The sequence below is a fragment of the Spermophilus citellus genome (genome assembly GCF_964194105.1).
Source record: "Spermophilus citellus genome assembly, chromosome: 6".
NCBI classification, from domain to species: Eukaryota; Metazoa; Chordata; class Mammalia; order Rodentia; family Sciuridae; genus Spermophilus; species Spermophilus citellus.
Genome location: NC_138187.1, coordinates 105,237,322 through 105,252,756, shown reverse-complemented (window position 1 = coordinate 105,252,756; position 15,435 = coordinate 105,237,322). Strand labels below are relative to the sequence as shown.

Genomic DNA, 15,435 nt, shown 5'->3' with positions numbered 1-15,435 from the left:
TTTTTCTTCTTCCATACGTTACTTGTTAAAAATGAGGTATTGGGCTGGGGATGTGGCTCAAGCGGTAGCGCGCTTGCCTGGCATGCGTGCGGCCCGGGTTCGATCCTCAGCACCACATACCAACAAAGATGTTGTGTCCGCCGAGAACTAAAAAATAAATATTAAAAAATAAAAAAAAAATGAGGTATTAAGTCCTGCCTTCATTCCAGGCACTACACTTGAGCTTAGTTCCTAGAGGATGGAATATTGAAGAAATTTTGTACATGTGTTATAATCACCACATTAATTAATAGAGATACTTCAAGACTGCAAATACTTTCTTTCTCCTGAAACTTTTCCTGTTTATTTTAGCCTTCGTCAATGAATCTTGCCTACAGCACTTACTACTCATGATATTTTAAAAGTGATTTTCAATTTTCCTTCTTTCTACGTTTATTAATTCAAGTTTGTTTTTTTGGTAAGAAAAATTTATCCTTCCCCATTTTATTTACTTATTCAATTATATTTTTCAGTTTGGATTCATGGATTGTTTATAATCCAGTACTTTTGATATTTATATTATTGCTTAAATTATCTGTTTAGTAACCTATTGAGTTGACTCTTACGTCTTCTAAATCATGTCACTATTTTTTTTCTTACTTGCTGGACCTGTAAGATATTCCTGGCTTATTGTCTTAGATTTCCCTTGCCCTAACCCTAGAAACTGACATTTCCAAGGAACTATTGGACAACCTTCTTGAAAAATGATACTTAGAAGCCAGGATCTGAGTGTTGGGTATAGTATAATATATTGTAAAGTATTAAAACGAAAGCTTTTTACATGAGTTTATTGGATAAGGATTTTTCAGATTCAGTACCCACCTTTAAATGTGAATTTATTTTACATTCTGCAGTCTGTAATCTGTTTCAGAATAATACAGTGTGTGTAGTAAGATGAGAGGATAGAGTAGAGTTACAGATGATACAAGATTGACTACATACAGTATGTTGAGTATATTGATAATTGCTGAGTTTAGGTCCATGAGTATTCATTGTAATGATTATCCTACCATTGTGTTTTACTATTTTCCATACTTTTAAAAAACATAGTTTTAAAGTACAGGATCAATAGTTGAGGAAAGAGTACTGAGTAGACACTATTTGGTTAGGTCTATTTTACCAGTTCCTGAGTATTTTGGCAAGCCATTGTGATTTCTTTGAGAACTTGACTTTCCTATTGTTAAAGTAGTGACTTACCCCATAGAACTCTCCTGAAGTTTAATAAATACATGTGGAAAATTGGATGTACTATTTAATTGAAAGGAGATATTAACTATCATCAAATACAGTTGTTTACTTTGTTTTGCTGTCATTTACTAGTGGGCAAATACGTAACACATTAAGTGTACTTGGTTATAATATGTAATGAACCCAATATACTTGTATATAAAACAGTTCTGAGAACTAGGATGCTTCTTATTTGACTTAAGTGATCTAACTTGCCACATTAAATGTAATTATTATATATAGCCAGTTCCGAAATTGTCATTTAGTGAGGTTTCTTTTTTTTTCTTTTTTGAGATTGAGATACTCATTTGATTTCTGTTGCTCATGATTTAACATTTTATGTTCCTTTTGAAAAATTTCCAACAGAGCTCCAATGATACTTTTCCCACAGCAATGCACATTGCTGCTGCAGTAGAGGTCCATGAAGTACTGTTACCAGGACTACAGAAACTACATGATGCTCTCAATGCAAAATCCAAAGAGTTTGCACAGATCATCAAAATTGGACGTACTCACACTCAAGATGCTGTTCCACTTACTCTTGGGCAGGTATAGGAGTTTGAATCATTTTATTCAATTTAGGAATTGATAAAAATGGCCATTGTATCACCTTCAAAGTCTTACTGGTTTAAAAGGCCAAATTTATAACATTTAAATTCAGTGACAGAGATTGTTCTGTGTTAACCGATCAGTAATTTTTAATCGCTTTCCCTTAGGAAAGGAGCAAAGTGTATTAGCAGTGAGCCACCCTCAAGTTAGACTGCTCAGGTTCAGGTTTTTGTTCTGTGTGAGATATGTGACGCTAGGAAAAGTGGTTAGCCTTCTATGGCTCAGTTTTCTGAGCTGTACAATAAAGAAAAGTTGCATTTTAAAGCCATGTCTCATTTCTCTTTGCATCATTGACTCGTAGTACCATGTGTAATTTCTAAGGAGGAACCATATATGTGTTTGAAACTACTCTTCTCTCTGGCTTCTATTTTCTTTTTCCTTTTTTTTTTTTTTTTTTTTTTTTTAAATGCATCACGTGTTGAAAACCATGTTCATTAGGGCCCTGACTCAATCATCTATATAAAATCATCAGTCTACCTATCCTGATAGAAAATTCTGTTTTTGTTTGACTTTATCAAAAGCATTTATAGTTGCTTTTATTAAAATTGTCTTTTGAGTTTTTGCCTTTTTCCCTAATCAAAATATACTCCATAAGTGAATCCAGCCTCTGTACATGTGTAGATGCATGTGCACATATGATATTATGTCACATGATCTGGTTTCCCTGAAAAGAATTATATCTTTTAAAATGTTTTCTTTAGAACAGTATGAAATCCTAGTACTAATCAAAAATGTTTATGGTTTTTTAATGTCTTCAGGCAGGAAAGAAAAGACTTAGTGTACTTATATACCTTGGCTTGCCCAGCTTATGTCTTTTGTCCTTGCATAATTGTTAATAGGGCCCTTGCTATATTCAAACATGAATTTTATGGTTGTTTAAAGTGTATGATGTTTTGGGAACCAATGTGACATTGATAGTAGAATTAAATTTTGTAGTGACATTGTAGTTTCAACTCTACTCTTTCCTTTTCATGTTATTCACTTAGACACTTAGCTTCTCAGGTCCCTGTAAAATGTCTTTATGTTTCTTCTCAGGTTTTTAAACTGAAATTGAACGAAGAAGTTTGTATTTTTCTTTGGGAGAATATTTAGTGTTTTTTCTCAAAGTTTTCTGGGACACAACAACAAGAAAAAAACCAATAATTTAATATTGTAAAGTTGTTCTTTTTTAAAGTTTATTTCCTATGTTGTCCTTTCTAATAGGTTTATAAATCCTCATCTATCCCTGTATTTTGCTCATCATATGAATTGACATAGTGTAAATACCACTCGAGTACCTTATAATTTAGTAGTCTGATTTTTTTTAAACTTCTACTTAATATAATTAGAATAACTTGTAAGCCATTAGGAAATTCTCACCTTAATTTTCTTCTCTTTTAAGGAATTTAGTGGTTATGTTCAACAAGTACAATATGCAATAGCCAGAATAAAAGCTGCCATGCCAAGAATCTATGAGCTTGCAGCTGGAGGCACTGCTGTTGGTACTGGTTTAAATACTAGAATCGGCTTTGCGGAAAAAGTTGCTGCAAAAGTAGCTGCACTCACAGGTTAGTGATTCATGAGTTAATATACTTTTTCATTGTACTAGTTCAGGTAGTTTTTAGGTATCTTTGCCTTGCATTTTTTTGAATTTAAACTTAGAAATAATTTTTCAGAATAGTCTCAAAAAACAGAAACAAGAAAACCCTGGGAATAAATCTAACCAAAGAGGTGAAAGACCTCTATAGTGAAAACTGTAGAACACTGAAGAAATTGAACAAGACATTAAAAGATAGAAGAACCTTCCATGTTCTTGGATAGTCAGAATTAATATTTTTAAAATGGCCATATTACAAAAAGTGGTTCACAGATTAAAGGTGATCTTCATCAAAATACCAATGACATTTTTCACAAAACTAAGAAAAACAATTCCAAAATTCACGTGGAAGAATAAAAGACAATAAGAGCAATGCTGGGGGAGATGACATCATGATAACTTATCTCAAATTATACTACAGAGATATGGTAACAAAACAGCATGATATTAGCATCAGAACAGACATAATTACAGTAGAATAGAATAGACAAGTATATATCATAGTCATCTGATACTTAACAAAAATACCAAAAACATATGTAGGAGAAAAGAACCTTTTTAACAAATGTTGATAGAAAAACTAGGTATTCTGAAGTAGAAGAATAAAAGTATATCCTTGTCTCTCATTCTATGTAAAAATCAACTCAAAGTGAATCAAAGACTAGGAATTAGACCAGAAACACTGCAACTACTAGAAGAAAACAGATTCAACTCTCCAGCATACTGGCACAGGCACTAACTGCCTTAATTAGACACCTGAAAAGCTCAATAAATAAAACCAAGAACCAATAAATAGGATGGCATCAAATTAAAAAGCTTCTGCACAGCAAAGGAAAAAAGAATGTGAAGCTACCCTGTAGAATGGGAGAAAAATCTTTGCCAACTACTCTTAAGAAGAATTCAAAAAACTGAACACTCCAAAACCAAATAACCCAATGAATAAATGGGCAAATGATCTCAACACAGACATCTTTTTCAAAAGAAGAAATATAAATGACCAATGAATAAATAAAAAAAAAATATTTAACATCCTTAGCAATCAGGGAAATGAAAATCAAAACTATACTAAATTTTTATCTCCAGTTAGAATAGTAATGATGAATAATACAAATAACAATGTCTAGTAAGGATATGGGGGGAAAGGTACACTTATACATTGTTGATGGGACTGCACATTAGTATAACCACATTGAAAAGCAGTATGGAGATTCCTCAGAAGACTAGAAATGGACCCACCATATGACCCATGCATCCCATTCTTTGGTATTTTCCAAAAGAACTAAATCAGCACATTATCGTCATACACACATGGCAATGTTTACAGCAGCACAGTTCACAATAGTCAAGTTATGAAACCAGCCCAGGTTCCCATTAACAAACAAATTAAGGAAATGTGGCATGTATACACAATGGACTTTTGCTCAGCCATAAAGAAAAATTATGGCATTTGCTAGTAAACAGATGAACTGGATAACATCATGTTAAGTGAAAGAAGACTCAGAAAGTCAAGGGCTTATTGGTTTCTCTTGTATGTGGAAGGTAGAAAGAAAGGAATTTTTTAAAGGGGGAGGGGCAATCTAAATAAAAGGGAGATGAGTAGGGTAGCAGAGAAGGATGCGGGAGGTTTGAGGAAGTACTGGCAAATGAAATCTATAAAATTATGCCATGTCCATGAACAGTTATACCACAATCCTACTTTTATATGTAATTACAATACACTAATTAAAATGGTAGTAATGGGAGATCAGTAGAATAGAGCAAGTGGATTAAAGGGAGGATGGAGGGGAAGGTACTAGGGAATGTGGTTGATCAAATTATGTACAAATATAGCATAATTTATAATGCACCAAAAAGTTTTTGAAAAATATTTTTCTATCAAACATGTTTTATATTCATTTCAAAAGCTGTTAATCCCCCCCCCCCTTTTTTTTGTACCAGGGATTGAATTCAGGGGCACTTGGCCAGTGAGCCGCATCCCCAGCCCTATTTTGTATTTAGAGACAGGGTCTCACTGAGTTGCTTAGCGCCTCACCATTGCTGAGGCTGGCTTTGAACTTGGAATCCTCCTGTCTCAGGTGTGCACCACTGCACCTGGCTAATCCCTTTACTTTTAAAAGGTTTTCTATATAGGAGTTTATATAGCATGCAGTTAAAATACCAGTGTTAACTTTGTTTACTATCTGGTGGTATTCAGTTATTTTCTCTTTGAAGCTGCTTTGAAGTGAAAGTTTCAAAATTGGCAGAAATAACTTTTGAATGATTTGTTGTAGACAGGCTTAATTTCTTTTTAAAAATGTCATGTTGTGATATTTCTTTAAATTATTAGATCTTTTTAAATTATTTGGTTCCTTTAATTGAGTACTGTAGTCTGAATAATGATTACTGTTATTACAGCCAAGTTGTTCTCTACAGAAAAGTCTTATTAATATATAGATGTTGCCAGAGGGTTAGGGTGGAGATAATTATACAATACATGTTCAAGTGTACTAGCTGTTTTTTTCTTTTAAATCACATTTTAGTTAAAAAAAAAAAAAAAAAAAAAACAACTATATTTTTAAGGTTTAGAATAAGTAGGTTTTTGAAATTGACATGGGAGTGACTAAGAACATCTAACTCATTTTTGTTCCTTATTCTCTCAGGGAGATCTTTTGGCCCCTGGCTAGAGGGGAAAAATGGAACAGAATAAAGTGGACAAAGAAATTTTTTAAAACTGTACTAGAGCCAGGTGTGGTGGCACACACCTGTAATCCCAGTGGCTCAGGAGGCTGAAGGCAGGAGGATCTAGAGTTCAAAGCCAACCTCAGCAAGAACAAGGCACTATGTAACTCAGTGGAGAATCTGTCTCTAAATGAAATACCAAGTAGTGCTGGATGTGGCTTAGTGATTGAGTGCCCCTGAGTTCAATCCCTGGTACCAAAAAAAAACAAAAAACAAAAAACTCAACAATACTAGGAACAGAGTGTGGAGTAAAGTGGAGTGGATTTCATTCACTTTTCACTTTTACTCAAGAGTAGTCAGGCATTGTACACATGTTGGCAGTACAGTTTTACAGTAGTGGTTTTTTTCCTAGAACATTTGTTGTACTTGTTATTTCATCCTTTAAATGTTCTGGTGCTAGATTCTTTGTATTCTTTTAGGACTACTTAAATCTACATAAAGTTTAAACCTTAAACATTTTTTCTGAAGTACAATTTTTAATTCTCTTTGGGAATCTTTATAGTTTTTGTGTTTGCAATGCTAGGGATCAAACCCAGGGCCTTATACTTGCTAGAGAAAACATTTTATCATTGAGCAGTACCCCTAGCCCTTGGTTGTATTGTTTTTTCTTCCATATTTTTTTGTTGGTGCATTATAGTTGTAAATAATGGTGGGATTTGTTGTTATGTATTCATATGTGCACATAATATAACAATATAATTTTTGGCCAATATCATTCCCCAATATTTCCCCTTTCCTTCTCCTACCCCCTCTCCCTGGTTCCTTTCTCCTACTTTACTGGTCTCCCTTCAATTTTAATGAGACCCCCTCCACTTCTTTTCCTTTTCCTCTGTAGCTTCCACATAAGAGAGAAAACATACAGCCCTTGACCTTCTGAGTTTTGGCTTATTTTGAATAACATAATGTTGTCAAGTTCCATCCATTTTCCTACAAATGACAATTTCATTTTTCTTTATGACTGAATAAAACTCCTTAGTGTACATATGCCTCATTTTCTTTATCTATTGATCTATTGATGGCTGGTTCCGTAATTTGGCTATTGTGAATTGTGCTGCTGTAAATGGGTACGTATGTATCACTGTAGTATGATGACTTTACTACTTCAGGATTAATAGTGAGAAGTAGTATAGCTGGTCACTTATCTGTTGGTTCCATGCCTAGCCTTTTAAGGAACCTCCATACTGATTGCCACAGAAATTTTAGTAATCTACAATCCCATCATCAGTGCAGAAGTGTTCCTTTTTCTCCATAGCCTTTTAGCATTTGCTTTTGTTTGTTTGTTTTTTGTACCAGGGCTTGAACCCAGGGGTGCTTAACTACTGAGCCTCATCCCAGCCTTCTTTTATTTTTTAATTTGAGATAGATTCTTGCTAAGTTGCTGAGGCTAGCTTTGAACCTTTGATCTCCTGCATTGGCCTCCCAAGCCACTAGGATTACAGGTGTGCACCACTGTGCCTGGCTGTTTGTATTCTTGATGCTGCAGTTCTGACAGGAGTGAGATGAAATCTCAGGGTAGTTTTCCTTGTATTTCCCTAATTGCTAATGGTGTTGAACAGTTTTTCAAATATTTGTTGGCCATTTGTATTTCTTTTGAGAATTGGTCTCAAACTGTGATCTACTGACCTTGAACTTGTGATCCTCCTGCTGCAGCCTCCTTAGTGTACATATGAGTTGCTAAAAATTACAGTTGTGCACCACTGTGCCCAGCTGGTGTTAAGTTTTTTGATGATTAATTATTTGTCAAAGAGTAGCAAAGATTTTCTCCCAATTTGTAGGTTCTGTATTCACATTCCTAATTATTTTGCTGTACAGAAGCTTTTTAATTTGATGCCATCGTACTTATTAACTCTTGGCATTATTTCCTGAGTGTTAGGATTCCTATTGAGAAAGTCATTGCCTGTGCCCATATGTTGGAGTGTCTATGGTTTGGTCTAATTCCTAGGTTTTTTGATTCATTTCAGTTGACTATTGTTCAGGGTGGGAGATAAAAGTCCTCATTCTTCTACCTATGGAGAACCAGTTTTTCTAGCACCATTTGTTAAAAAGGCTATCTCCTCGGTTGTATTTTTGCTTTTCATGTACTGAAACTTTAACTTGTTGAAAGTAGACAGACTTATTTATTTTACTGTTCACCCAGGTTGGCTATTTTTTCTTCAGGCTTACCTTTTGTTACTGCTCCAAATAAATTTGAAGCTCTGGCTGCTCATGATGCTTTGGTGGAACTCAGTGGAGCCATGAACACTACTGCATGCAGTCTGATGAAGATAGCAAATGATATTCGTTTTCTGGGTTCTGGTCCTCGGTCTGGTCTGGGAGAACTGATCTTGCCTGAAAATGAACCAGGAAGCAGTATCATGCCAGGTAATCACATAGCTAGTAAAGGTTGGAACTGGAATTTAAATAAAATCCCAGACATTCTCAACTTTAGAATGTGATCCCATAGTTAGATAGGGAAACATAAGACACACTTGTTTCAAAACGTTTGTGTGGGCTATCTTGGATCAGGATTTCTAAGAACATCACCACACAAGTTAGGAAAAAGTTAGCTATATTTCAGTTCTCTTATTTGAAGGTATGTAATAGTTCTGTCCTTCACAGGCCAAAGCAAAGAGAATTCTAGAATAGAGTGTTTTAAATAATCAGCATGAGTTGAATTAAAAAAAAAAGTCATACCAAGTCCTCTTATTTCATGTTTTGTGTTGAGTTATGGGCCTGTCAGTTTAAGGTAAATGATACAGGCACTTGGTGTCTGGATTTCAGTAAGTCATTTGATAGACTTACCTGAAAATCATTGGTTTCAATGGAGAAGTGTGAACAGTGCTGGTGGGTGAATACAGCTGGATGAATAGTAACATTTAAGGAATGACTAATGAGTTGAGTCTGGTCTGGAGGAGTATCTTGAAGGTGAAGGATTCTACCCATTCAGCACTGTACTAGTGACTGAAGGTGAAGGCAGAAAATACATGCAGATCATACTAGAACAAAGTTGAGGTGGCAGTATTTATCACATGATAGAATTGAGATTCATAAAGTCCTCTGTAGGCCAATATACATCAGTCTAAAACTGACAAAATAATTTTTAATATTGAGAAAGAATGGTCTGACAGTTGATTGTTTTAAATCTGTGCCTGTAATTGATCAAGAGAATATCTTGTTTTTAAGTATTTCATATTGACAAATGACATATGGATTTACTTGATTGCAAATCCAAGATGATTTCTTAAAAGAGAAATGGAGAGTCACAGATAAAGGAGGTATCTTCCCAATGTGTTAACTTGCATTGATTAGAAGAAGCTTGTTGGAGGGACATTTCCAGGGTGGTGGAATTCCAGAGACTCGTGGTAGATAGCAGAGTTTCAGCTTGACAGGAAGCCTCCCAAGTGTTGGTGATATTCCTCTTTTATAAGTGTTCCCATAGCAGCTTATATTTCTCTTTATTTACCCGATGTCTATGAAATTGCCAGCTTTTTTCCTAACCAAGTTCCATGAAGGTAGGGTCTCCATATTTCTGATTGTGTCTTATGTACTTGGCTCCATAACATGAATAAAAACCACGATAGTGGAGAACTGTAATGTATTAGATGTAGTTTCTCATTAGCCATCGAGTGATTCAGTTTTGTGGCTACTCATCTCCCTTTCTTTAGTCAGTTTATTTCATTAAATTGGTCTTTTTTGTATGTCTTTTATTTAATGAAATTAGACTTCCTCCTTTGCCTGATTATTTGACATAAAACATAATTTTAAACTGATGCATGAAATTATGAGCTCATTTGATGTGCATTCTGTCACTGGTGGTTTCCTTGAAGGCAAGGTGAACCCTACTCAGTGTGAAGCAATGACCATGGTTGCAGCTCAAGTCATGGGGAATCATGTCGCTGTTACTGTTGGAGGCAGCAATGGACATTTTGAATTGAATGTTTTCAAGCCAATGATGGTAAGCTTTAAATTCAGTTTTTAATGATTTTGACTAAAAGCTAATTGTCATTGTTTTTGTTTTTCCTTAAGTTTCTAGAGTTTCCACATTAGATAATTATATGATAATAGTAGCAATTGGAAATCAAGTACTTCTTAGAAGAGTAGCCCTAAATATTAGGAATTAAGTGACTTTAGCTCAAGTGATTTGACAGTTTGCATTTTTAATAGGAAGAAAAATTCTGAAGTAGTATAGGTTTCTTCACCTAAGTTCAAGTTTCCTCAGTTTAAAAAATCAAAAGCCTGCCTCCTTCTCATGTTGTGCTTTTGCTTCCTCCTTTCTTCAGATTCAATCTTGAAGGAATACCCCACAGTCACTTTCATTTATGCTATGATTCCCACAAGTCCACAGTGCCTTCCACTTGCACCTGAGTTGTTCTCCCATCATTAGTGACCTCTTCAATTCAACAGATATCCCACAGTTCTGCTCTTGCATCATCTGATGTTGACAGTGCCTCCTTGAAACAATCTTCTTTTTTTCTCCCCAGTTCTCTTCCTATCCCAAGTCAAATTCTTTTTCATTGGTTTTACCTCTTCTGCATTAGTGGAAACATTGTATCTATCCAAATTGTTCTTTTTTCATTTTTTCCAGAGATAGAACAAAATATTATCATCTTTCATCCATTTTTTCCTAGCTTCAGATAATGAAGCTGCATCACTATTTAGAACTTCATTTGTATCAAGTATTGTTATATCTAAAATATTTTAGAGGCATATTTTCTATTAGTATATAGTGTAAAATCTAATCTTAATTTGATAGGCATGCAAATGACAAATATTAAGTGTATTCTCTCAGTAGTTTCGCTAAATATTTATCAGCTTCTACTCCATATCATGCACTGTACTGGGTGCTTACAATAAAATAGTAAACAAGACAGATTTTTCCCTTCTGCAGTGTATGTTCTAATGGTAAATAAAAAACCTGCAATAGAATTCAGACTCGTAAAATTTTCCTTCCAGGTAAGATTCCATAGAATTAACAGCAGCTATATGTCATATATAGGCACATAGCAATCATTGTTGGATTTTTATAATTTATCAAGCATGAATTGAATTAAAAAAAAAAGTCATACCAAGTCCTCTTATTTCATGTTTTGAGTTGAGTTATGGGCCTGTTAGTTTAAGGGAAATGATAGACACTTGGTGTCTGGATTTCAGTAAGTCATTTGATAGATATCCAAGGCACATAGAAAAGGTAAAACCAATGAAAGAAAGCCTAAGAGGGGACAGGAAGAGAAGAAAGAAGAAAATGTTGTCTTAGTAATCTTTTAAATTTTTTCTTGTTTTGTTTTAATAGAAAACAAATCGAGATTATCAACATTTGCCATGTAATAAAGTGACAAGTATCAAATTAAACTTTTAAATTAGTGCCTTCTATTAGAGTCTGTTGGAAGTGTACCCTTGAGTTTAGACAAAAGGCTATTAAGATGTGAATATATCTTAGTTTATATTGGAAATACTATAAAAAGAAGCAAATGGTAAAACATACCAATTACTTTCATATTATAGATTATATGAAAAGTTAAGGTGAATGGAATGTCTGTTTTATTAAGTATAAAAACCTTGGTGATCTTTAATTAGAACAAGATATATTCCATGATTGTAAAATTATATCAAAATGAACTCTACTGTCATGCATAACTAAAAAGAACCAATAAACAAAACAAAACAAACCCTTGTTGATCTTTAAGAACTGGGAAACCCTGACTTGACCAGTTGCTTCAAGCATATACTTAATTTTTAAATTTCTGCATCTGTTTCCTCCTTCATGGAATATTATTTTGTCTGTCTCTGGGTATCCAATTCTCTGTATCAAGTAGGACTTCATCAGTTCTTGTAGCTGGAGTTAATTCCTCTTTTACTATGATCACCAACTCTTCATACCTGTTTTTTATACTCAACATGGGTGATCTTAGTATTTTATGCTCAGTCAACTAGTAAGGAAGTATTTGCCCATCTCATCCTTGTATTGCCTCTGATAAGGCAATAATTTTTCAATTTCTATGCCCACAGCCTACCATTGAGCTGTATCCCTGGTCCTTTTTTTTTTTTTTTCTTTTTCTTTTCTCTTATGAGACAGGATCTCACTAAATTGCTGAGGCTGGCCTTGAACTTTCCATCCTCCTGCCTCAGGTTCCTGAGTCACTGGGATTACAGGTGTTTGCCAGTGCCTGGCCCTCAAATTTGGTTTTTAGGGTGTAGGGCCTTACAGTTTTTAGGAGTGCTATATGCTTGTTGAATTATACATTGAGAATAAGCCAACAGACAATATGTGTCATTGGTCAAAAAAAAAAAAAATAAGCCTAGTAATGTCTCTTCTTCTTCTTTCCCTCCCTCCCTCCCTCTCTCTCTGAAAGATTAAAAATGTATTACACTCAGCCAGGCTGCTGGGGGATGCTTCAGTTTCCTTCACAGAAAACTGCGTGGTGGGGATCCAGGCCAACACAGACAGGATCAACAAGCTAATGAACGAATCTCTAATGTTGGTGACTGCTCTTAATCCTCATATTGGTAAGAATAAAGAATAATGCCATTTTGAATGTAAAATTAAAAGCTGAAACATTTTTAGAGAATGCCAAATCAATGTTTGTGGATAGCAAATTCCTTTTGGACATTGAGTAAAATCTCTTAAAATACTTGAAATTGTGTTAAAAGATACTTTATATATTTATAACTTCTATGGTGACATAGTTCTTTCAAAACGTGATCCATTATATTTCATTTTATTTTAAATATAATATTCAGAAGTAATATTTTAAATGTATTTAAATGGCTTCAGAAACTCAATGTGCAGGTAGGTACTTGGGGAGGCTCTCTGTAAGACCTTCAGCTGGTAATGTCACTAGGTGGCACTGGCTGATTATCCACATGGAATGAATCTGCTTATCTTCACAGATGCTCTATAATACTTCGATTTTGTTGTTTTTAACCAGTTCAGATATGGAAAGCTGCCAAGTAATAGAAAGAAGGTTATATATTCATTGCTTTTAGAGAATGGAAAAAAAAAGGAAATATTGTGTATATAACCATGCTTTTGTATTGCAAGTCTTTTCCAGAATTGTAGCTATTTCATTTTGTATAGAAGCAGACCTGTATGGTATACTGAACATAGCAATCCCTGTTGGATTGGCTATTTTGTAGGTTTCAAGGCATTCATTGCTTTATGTTGTGACTTATAAAAGGCCAAACCCTCACCAGGCATGGTGGTGCACACCTGTAATCTCAGCAGCTCAGGAGGTTGAGGCAGGAGGATTGCAAGTTTGAGGCCAGCCTCAGCAATTTAGTGAAGCCATAAGCAACTTAGCAAGACCTTGGGGGGTCTTGGAGATGTGGGCTGGAGATGTGGCTCAGTGGTTAAGCACCCATGGGTTCAATTCCTGATACCAAAAAAAGTCAAACCCCTTCTTTCTGCTGAAGTTAATATAGTCTTTGATTTTCTGTTTTAGAACAATAAGTTACCATGTAGTCTTATCATGTTATGGATACTACTTTAAAGCATTTTTCTATAATTATGAACTTTCAAGGCATATTTTATATCTCAGCTTCCCAAAAAGCTAAAATTTCATTTTTACAATATTAGAGCTCATTTGACTGTTTTAGGCAGCCCTGAGCCCAATGTGATTTTTTTTTGGTATAGTATTTATAATGATATTTTGATCCATTAAAATTGTACATCACCATTCAACTGAAAAGATGCAAAGGGATTGATAAAAGGTTCTTGTGAGAAATATTTCCTCAGATCTTTACTTCAGAACATGTTGCCAAAACTTTTTAAAATTAGAAGTATCTAAAACTGAATGGCATTAGTTTAAAGTGAGAGAAAAAGACTTATTAGAGGCAAAACAAGAATAAAATGGGCAAATATTTCCTTACTAGTTGACAGAGCCTGAGCCGTACAGCCCTCCAAATCATGGATTCTCCATGGCCTAGATGTGTAACAGATTAATTGTTAATACTATCTCGTGGAACTTGAGGACTGAAAGTAGTGAGCATTCATGCTTAGACATCCTCTTGAGTTTCACATGAGAATTCTTTTCAAAGCTACTCTGGTCAGTAAATGCCCTTTACAACATGTTGATCATTCACAAATTCAGTTCAGTAATAAAATCAACCATCTTAGTAGTTTGTATTATAGGTGATGATTAATTGCATATAGACATGTAACACCTTACTGGGTTGTTAATCATATTGCCTCAGCAGCCTTCTTACCTTAGGTCGTATTCCCCTGGTCTTTGTTTTTTTGGTCTTTCCTCCTACCTTGTTTTCATTTTCATTCTTGCTTTTGCCTTCTGATTTGTTGTTGTTGGTGGTGGTGGTGGTGGTGGTGGTCATTTATTTTTTCTAATTTTTAAAAAAGTTATATTAAGTCAAGACCACAAGGCCAAATGCCCAATCCTTAACTTCATTTTAAAGCAAATAATTCGGAAGTCAGCAATGTACCTGTGATCTTTTGTACCGGTATATATTTCTGCTATACTGCCCCCCCCCCCCCCCCCCCCCCCCCCCGTATCCTTGTAATGTCTGAGGAGAGGCCAGGGAATGGAAGCCACTGCAGTAGAGACTCAGAAGAACTGCTGCTGGAAGGCATGTCTCTCCTGAGAGCACTGGCTGTTCCTCCTTCACTGAAGGGACTTCTCTCCCCTCAGAGCTAGTCACCAGTTGCCAGTTGTTATGGTACTATGTACATTTTCTGCAGGACTGGAGCATCTAACCCATTAATGCTTTCTTAGAAAGATAATTGTTGCTGGTTAAACATGTTGTTGGAGAAAATGTACCCGGTGTACTTTTGTGTCTTGGTGCTATATATTCTTTTTTGTTTTCTTTGTGAAATACCTAAGTTAATGGACAATTTCAATGTAGGAGGACATGTGCTACTTAAAGTGAGGTATGTTCAAGTCTTTATACCTTAAAACAAGTAAAGATTTTATTCTATATGAGAAGTAAATTATCAAGATATTCACTTTAAATACTTTTTAAAAATTTTTGGAATATGTCATTAAAGAAGACTTCTAGCATCAATATCAAGTAAACAGTATTACTTTTTGCTTTAGAAAACCAAATTTCATTAACTCTGGTGTTGTCTATTTTTTCTTCAGGGTATGACAAGGCAGCAAAGATTGCTAAGACTGCACACAAAAAAGGTTCAACTTTAAAGGAAACTGCTATTGAGCTTGGCTATCTCACAGCAGAGCAGTTTGACGAATGGGTAAAGCCTAAGGAGATGCTGGGTCCAAAGTGATTGAAATAAATTTATGATAAAAATAAACATGTAAAATAAAATTTAAAAAATCAGA

The 15,435-nt window shown here is 34.8% G+C and overlaps 1 protein-coding gene across 1 annotated transcript in view; it reads left to right on the top strand.

Annotated features, from left to right (window-relative positions):
• The window catches only part of FH (fumarate hydratase), a 27,281-nt gene extending 11,846 nt beyond the window's left edge, over positions 1-15,435 (top strand). The window contains exons 5-10 of the mRNA XM_081297226.1: positions 1,633-1,815; positions 3,257-3,422; positions 8,327-8,530; positions 9,976-10,103; positions 12,499-12,652; positions 15,238-15,435. Of these exons, the coding sequence (XP_081153352.1) occupies positions 1,633-1,815; positions 3,257-3,422; positions 8,327-8,530; positions 9,976-10,103; positions 12,499-12,652; positions 15,238-15,380 (978 nt within the window). The 3' untranslated portion in view covers positions 15,381-15,435. The remainder of the gene's footprint in view (positions 1-1,632; positions 1,816-3,256; positions 3,423-8,326; positions 8,531-9,975; positions 10,104-12,498; positions 12,653-15,237) is intronic.